The 7,274-nt window shown below is 58.2% G+C and overlaps 1 protein-coding gene across 1 annotated transcript; it reads left to right on the top strand.

Annotated features, from left to right (window-relative positions):
- The first annotated feature begins 1,109 nt into the window (after positions 1-1,109).
- On the top strand, positions 1,110-2,000 carry LOC103083902 (whey acidic protein-like). The gene is made up of 3 exons (XM_007447033.1): positions 1,110-1,191; positions 1,726-1,884; positions 1,993-2,000. Exons 1-3 carry the CDS (start codon positions 1,110-1,112, stop codon positions 1,998-2,000), a joined length of 249 nt encoding a protein of 82 aa, XP_007447095.1.
- Positions 2,001-7,274: the final 5,274 nt, after the last annotated feature.

Below are 7,274 nucleotides of genomic sequence, written 5' to 3'. Positions count from 1 at the left end.
GGAGCATCTTGTGAGCTGCCAGTGTGAAGAGGCACCAGCAGGTAGCAAGTCGCCATTGGCCAGGACTCCAGACCCCCATCCCTGAAGGCTGGCACTGGCCACCCCGGGAGGGACCTGAGCTGAGGTCCAAGAACTCTGCTGAGGGGTCCTAGGGGCTGAGACGGTGCTACATGGGGCCCGGGGTCAAGGAGAGCCAGGGGGACCTGAGCTGCCTGTCGAAGTGGCAGGGTGTTCCGGGCTAAAACATCTGGAAATGCGAGTACCCAGGGAAGCACTGAGGGGCTCTGTGTCAAAGGTCAAGAAGCCACAGCCCAGGCAGAGTACGGGCTGGACCAGGGGTGGGCACTGACCATCAGCACACATGGTCACCCCGGGGCCAACTTCCCTGTCCAGGCCCTCAGGGCAGAAGGATCAAGGAAGTTTCCTCAGAGAAGGAGGGGCACGTCTCCTTGGTGTTGATCCTGCTCACAGGGCACAGGTGGGCCCTTCTGGGAAGAGGCCTTCCCAGTATCCACCCTGTGTAGAAACAGCCCTGACACTGCCCCTGCCCCTCCCTTTCTCAGATGCCCAACATTCTCTGCACAGAACATGCAGCCCATAAACTCAAGACGGCCTGTTCTTGCTGTAGAATGTTCAGGAAAAGACAAAAAGACACCATGGGAGAAATAAAACGCCCCCCCCAGATACCCCTGCGCCTGGGCTCCTCCTCCTTCTCCGTTACCTGTGGACCGTGTGCTGAACGGGACCCGTGACTCCCTCTCCCTGAAGGGAACCCCCACGACCACGGAAAACAACGCCACATTGTGTTGATGTGGATTCTATTTCTTCCTTCGTCTGCCCTTCATTTTCTTAATTCTCAGAGTAAACACGCATTACTTGCAAAGTGGAAAACAATGGTCCACCTTATTAGGAATTCTTTTTTTGTTTACAAATGCGGCCCAAGGCAGCAGCTGCCCAGTCTGGGCTCTGTCCAAGCCGGAAGCCCCTCTGTCCCACTGGGGCAGCCCCAGCCGCCCACCCTCCCAGCCATGCTCCTCCCCCCATTGCCTCCTTTAAAGGTGCCCCAGGGCCACAAGCCACTATCTGCCACCTGCCTGCCACCCGCCACCATGCGTTGTCTTGCCAGCCTGGCCCTGGCCCTGCTCGCCCTGAAGGCTGCCCTCATGCTGGCCCCGGCCCTCACCTTGCCAGGTAGGCCCAGGAGGGTCGTCCCGAACTCCCTCCCCTCCAGGTGCGCCCCTGAAACACTGCCGGACCTGGCAGTTTGGTAACTGGGACAAGAGGAGAGAACGGGGGAGGCACCCCCCGCGGCGGGGTGTGTCAGTGACAGCAGAAGAGTGGGGTACTGCCCAAAGATGTCCGTGTGCTGGGGGACTAGAGCCACAGAGCCCATCTGGAGGAAGGGAGGGGCCAGCTTTGTCAAGGGTCCCCTTGAGCCGGCACTCCACACCCCTCTCTCAGTGAACCCCCCAGTGGCCCCATAAAAGCCCAGCCATGACACCGCTTCACCTGCTGGACCCACCGGAGGCCCAGCTGAGGCTCGCCCACTTCCTCCCAACATCACCAGTGCCCGGCTCAGCGATCCACGAGGGCTGCTGTCTCCCTCCCAGCCTTCAAGCTCCAGACCACCAAGCGGGCGTGAAGGTTGGGGGCTGCCGGAGACCAGCAGTGGGGCAGCCCCAGCAAGCCAGTGGGCGATGAAGGCCTGGCCCACCTCTCCCCTAGTACCTGTTCCAAAGGCTGGCCGCTGTCCCCGGGTGCAGGCCCCGCTGGCCCCAAAGCTCTGCTTAGAGAGAAACAAGTGCTCCAGGGATGACCAATGTATGGAGAACCGGAAGTGCTGCTTCAGCTCGTGTGCCATGAGGTGTATGGTCCCTGCCACAGGTAAACATCCTCGAGACCCCGCCCTCAGGACACCTTCCTGAGACACTGCCCTGGGGATGGTGGACTTGGCTTCTCCCTTTGCCTCCCCTGACCTTGGGGGCTCCTCAGGTCCATGAGGGCAGTAAGACACAGGAGAGGGCGGGGGCTCAGGCAGCAGTGACCCAGGGCTGCAACAGCTGCAGGCCTCTGCAGGCACTTGATGCCGTTGGGTTAGAGAGTGGGTCTCAGACTAGCAAAGGGGGCTCAGAGGAACACTTGCTTGGTGGGACTTGATCCAGCCGGGCCCACCTGCAATGCTTGTGCCTTTGCCACTTAATCTGGGGAGGAGCTCTGGGTTAGGAGCCCAGAGACATGGTTCCCGGATAACAGTCCCTGCCAGCTGTGACCTCACCTGCCTGCCTGCCTGCCCACGGGTGATAGTGAGGGCCCGAGACGGTAGGTGTGGAGGGCTCACTGGCCCACACCGCATCCCTCCCTCCCCTGCCTCCACGGTGACCAGGCTCCACCTCCTCTGAGGCCTCCTTATCCCCTGCAGAGGGCTCTCTCTAGTGAGAGACATCCCTGAGAGCCCCTGGCTGCCAGGAGTGACCGGTCCAAGTCCTCTCAGCCAGAATCTTCTCTCTTGGATCCAGTCAGCCCAAGATGCCTCTTACCTGCTGTTAATAAAAACCCACTCGGGGCTTCCCTGGTGGCACAGTGGTTGAGAGTCCGCCTGCCGAAGCAGGGGACGAAGATCCCACATGCCGCGGAGCGGCTGGGCCCGTGAGCCATGGCCGCTGAGCCTGCACATCCGGAGGCTGTGCTCCGCAACGGGAGAGGCCATAACAGTGAGAGGCCCGTGTACAGCAAAAAAACAAAAAACAAAAAGCACCACCTGGCTTCATGTCTCTCGGTCCCGTCTGTCTGTCCTTGGCACCTGCCGGGGGCGGGGGGGGGCGGGGGGCGCGGTGCTGCGGGGAGGGCGGATGAAGCACACAGGCCTTGCCCCCGGGAGCTCCCCAGCAGGCCTGGAAGCTCCTGGAAGAGCCAGGCGTTGGGAGCTGGGGGCCGTGATGGCATCTCTGGGCTGGGAGAGACTTGTCCACCAGGCTCTCGGTGCTGGCCCCTGGGGTCTGACCCCTTTCAGAGGTGCTGCTGAATGGGGGTTTGGGAGCATGAGCAGAGGCTGCAGGGAGGGCTTGGGGCTCAGCGGCTGCCAGACCTCACTGGCCTTGACCAGCTTTGGGGACACATGGAAGGCAAGGTGTTAGAGGCTGTTCCTCGGGCAGCCTGGTTTAGAGCCTCCAGTGACGTGTGCATACCCCACCCCACACCCAGTGAGTATCTTATAATTCATTTCAGTTCTGACAAAACCAGCCAGAGGGAAGTCCCTCTGGTCCAGGGATTAGGGCTCCACACTTCCACAGCCTAGGGCACGGCTTCAGTCCCTGGTTGGGGAACTGTGCAGTTCCCACAAGCTGTGCAGTGCAGTGCAGCCAAAATAACTACCCAGAGCTCAAGTCAGGCCCCACAATCAAGGGCTCAATCCCATAAGGCAGGGGTCCCCAAACCCCGGGCCACAGACTGGTACCAGTTCACAGCCTGTTAGGAACCGTGCGGCACAGCAGGAGGTGAGTGGCGGGCAAGAGAGCGAAGCTTCATCTGTTGCTCCCCATCACTCCCCATCAATCTCCCATCACTCCCCATCACTCCCCATCACTTCCCCATCGCTCCCCCATCGCTCCCCATCGCTTGCATTACTGCCTGAACCATCCCCCCAACCGCGGTCCGTGGAAAAATTGTCTTCCATGAAACCGGTCCCTGGTGCCAAAAAGGTTGGGGACCACTGCCCTGAGGCTATAAATTCAGCGGTTCCCATAACCCCCACTGATTCAATAATTTGGTAGAATGACCCGCAGACCTCTGAAAGTACAATACTTATGTTTTAGTTCTATTATAGAGGATACAGACCAGGAAGAGCCAGATGAAGAGACACATAGGGTGAGGGCGTGGAGGGGAATACAGGAACCTCTGTCCCCGGGGGCTCAGGGTATGCCACCCTCCCAGCCCATTAACCATCACCAGCCCAGAAGATCCCTGAGTTTCTGTGTCCAAAGGCTTTCTTGTGGGTTCTTGAATAAGCATTATGAGGACTTCCCTTGTGGTCCAGTGGTTAAGACTCTATGATCCCAATACAGGGGACCCAGGTTCGATCCCTGGTCAGGGAACTAGATCCCGCATGCTGCAATTAAGAGCTCACAAGCCGCAGCTAAAGAGCCTGCATGCTGCAACTAAAGATCCTGCATGCCACAATGATGATGATCCCACGTGCCACAGCTAAGACCCAGCACCGCCAAATAAATAAATTATTTATTTTTTTAAAAAAAAGCATTACAGGAAATCATCAGCAATTGGTGATTAACTTAATCCCCAGCCCTCTAATCACTAGCCCTCTCCATGCCTAGAGTCACCTCATTAGCATAAACTTGGGTATGGGAAAGGGGCTCATTACAAATAACAAAAGGAAATTGTAAGGAAATTCCTATCACTCAGGAATTTGCAAGAGTTTTTGAAGCTGTGTGCCAGGGACAAAGACCAGATTCAGTTTTTATTCAGTTTTTATGTGCAGCCCGGTTTTCGACACCTACAGTCCATGTGGGCAACTTCCAGTTCTTTAAACACCTACACCCAGGCCAATCTGCCACCTCAGGTGGCTCAAAGTGAAGCTTAGGGCAGTTCCCAAAGTTCAGCCCACTTTGGCAGCAGCGTCACCTGGTGGTGTCAGACGGCTCCACCCAGACCGACTGGGTCAGAAAGGCAGGTGGGGCCCACACGCTGTTTTCAGCAGCTCCAGGAAGTCAAGGACTGCTGGGTGAGGCTGCAGGGCTTCCTGATTTCAAGGTGCCCCCCAATCTCCAGGAATCTTGCCAAAATGCAGATTCCAATTCTGGAGGTCTGGAATTCTGCATTTCTAGCTGCTCCCAGGGGAGGTAAAAAGTAAAAAGGGAAAGAAGGTTGGCCTTCCAGGACTGGGGCGTGTTGGGGGCCGGCTGGTGGGAGGGGTGTGTGGGCGGCCACGTTGGAAGGTCCTGAGTTGGGTAATGCACAGCTGGGAGCACAGGGCAGCGCCAGAGAGGAGGGGCTGCAAGAGGACGCACGGGAGGGAGGCCTGGACGCTGGGCAGGTAAAGGGCCAGTTCCAGGGTGTGAGAAAGATGGGGCTACAGGTCCTGAGGGAGCCACACCTACCATGCAAAGGGACTCACAGTGCGGTCCTATTGTACCTCCAGGAAGCCCGGAGGCTGGAGGACAGTGGGCACACCCTCCCACACCCCTGCCTGTGCTGGGCAGGTGCCGGAAGAACTTCTGGGGAGAGAGGTGAGTCTGAGATGGAGCTGAGCCCCTCGACGGGGCTGCTGCTCCTGCTGGGGCCCAGACCCAGGAAAGATCCCCAGCGGGCCCTGATCCCACCCTGACTTGAGCTTAGAAGGAACGGGAGCGGGGTGGGGGCGGGGGGGTGGCTCTCACCAGCCTCCCCCCACCCCCCACCATGCTGAGGACTCCTCCCCTGCAGAGAATGCTCATCATGCCCCAGTCTCTGCATTAACCACGTGTCCAGCTTCTGTAAACTTGATGCTCTAACATCTGTCCTACATGCATACCCTGGACACCTCGATGATATGCCTGACTCACCTTGCTCAGCCTCCTGCCCCCCACACCCCTCCTTGGGGGTGTAAAGTAAACAATCTGGAGACCACACCCCCACCACCTCATCTAGGGGGTCTTATACTCCTGGTCACTCTCCCAGTGCAAGGCCAGGAACCACACCACTAGGGGGAGACCCTCCACCCCAGAGCCCACTGACATTATTCACACTAGCCGGTCCTAAGCCTGTTCATCCTGCCTCTCCAGCTCCTTCCAAGGAAACCACAGTAAAGCAACCCACAGTTTCTCCCCACTCCTGCCCCCGCCACCTCCCCACCTCCTGGCTGACCCTGTGCTTCCCCTTGTGGCTCTTCGTGAAGGGATGTGCCTCCTCCTGGGAACTGTGAATGATAAACTATCTTCACTGGCAGTCACCTCAGATTTTCTATTAACACGCTATATTTTAATAGTCACTTTCAGGGGCTGGACATCCATCCCAGAGAGACTCAGGGGCTGTGAAGGGGGTTCTCTCCCCACTGCACCACCTCTCGATGCTTGCTCACAGCAGCCCACCCCAGGGCTCCCAGCACCCTTACTAGGCTGATCCCCTAGCCCCACCATAGCTCTATCACCCCTGCAATGCCCAGAGAGGCCGCCCCCTGCAGCACAGGTACTCAGTTCCTACAGACCCCAGAGCAGGAGCCCAGGTGGAAGGCAGGAGAGGCTGTAAGAAGGGACCCATCAGTACGGCTCAGTGCCTGGCCCACAGGCTGCCACCACCAGGCCCCACTCCATACACTATACTGTGCACTTCTCCACCCCGCACCAGGAGGGCTCCGCAAGACTTGCTGGTGGACAAGGTGGAAGGCTGGGCAAGGTGGAGTGATGGGCAAGGGGGATGGATGGAAATGTAGAAGGAAGGACAGGATGGAAGGAAGGGCAAGGGGGAAGGCTGGAAGAGTCATTCCATGGGCTGTGGGCCCCTGGAAGCCGGCCGTGTTCAGGATTCGGGAGGGCAGAAGGCCCAGCACCCTACCCAGCTGGGAGGGAGCCCCTGGCCAGGACGGAGAGGCATGGGGAGGTCTGGGCGCTGCAGGAGACCTGGATGCTCACTCTCCATGTGCCCATGGGCTGTCCTGCCCTCCCTGGGCCTCAGTTTCCTGTACACAGAGAAGGGCAGAAAGGACATGTTCATGTGCCCAGCAAGAGGTGGGGCCAGGCTGACTTTGGGACAGCCACCAGGTCTGATTCCTCCTCTTACTTGGGGGTCTGGAGACGCATTAATGCTACCAGGCCCTGAGGGAAAGTCTTCTCCTGAGAGGAAAGCCCTTGGCCAGGTTTGTCCAGGGTCCCCAAGGCCACCCCCGAGGTTCTGTGATTCTCCAAAAGGACTCAGCATAGAGTCACACCCATGGCTAAGATTTATTCTAACAAAGGAGACAGAGCAAAACCTGCAACGAGAAAAAGGCACATGGAGTGAACTCTGGAGGAGACCAGTCATGAACTTCTAGACCTCTCCCCTGAGAGTCACGCTGGAGGCACTGAATTCCCTGGCAACAAGCTGGGACCACTGGCATGAAGCATCTACCAAGGAAGCTCATTAGAGACTCAGCATCCAGGGGTTTTACCAGGGCCTGGTCCTGTAGGCACCCTCTGCCCAGCGTGTACCAAAATTCCAGACTATCCAAGGGAAAGCAGGTGTCAGCACAGCGCACTACTTGTCCAGTTTGGGCGCAGGGGGCTACTCTTACCATAGCGGAAAGTTGT

The sequence above is a fragment of the Lipotes vexillifer genome, unplaced genomic scaffold (genome assembly GCF_000442215.2).
Source record: "Lipotes vexillifer unplaced genomic scaffold, Lipotes_vexillifer_v1.1 scaffold1359, whole genome shotgun sequence".
Taxonomy (NCBI): Eukaryota; Metazoa; Chordata; class Mammalia; order Artiodactyla; family Lipotidae; genus Lipotes; species Lipotes vexillifer.
The sequence above is the reverse complement of the archived record's forward strand: the minus strand, read 5'-3'. Positions and strand labels throughout refer to the sequence as shown.

Coding starts and splice junctions, on each gene's coding strand:
- LOC103083902 (XM_007447033.1), top strand. CDS start 1,110: ATGCGTTGTCTTGCCAGCCTGGCCCTGGCCCTGCTCGCCCTGAAGGCT. Junction 1,192..1,725: donor CCCGGCCCTCACCTTGCCAG/GTAGGCCCAGGA, acceptor CCTCTCCCCTAG/TACCTGTTCCAAAGGCTGGC.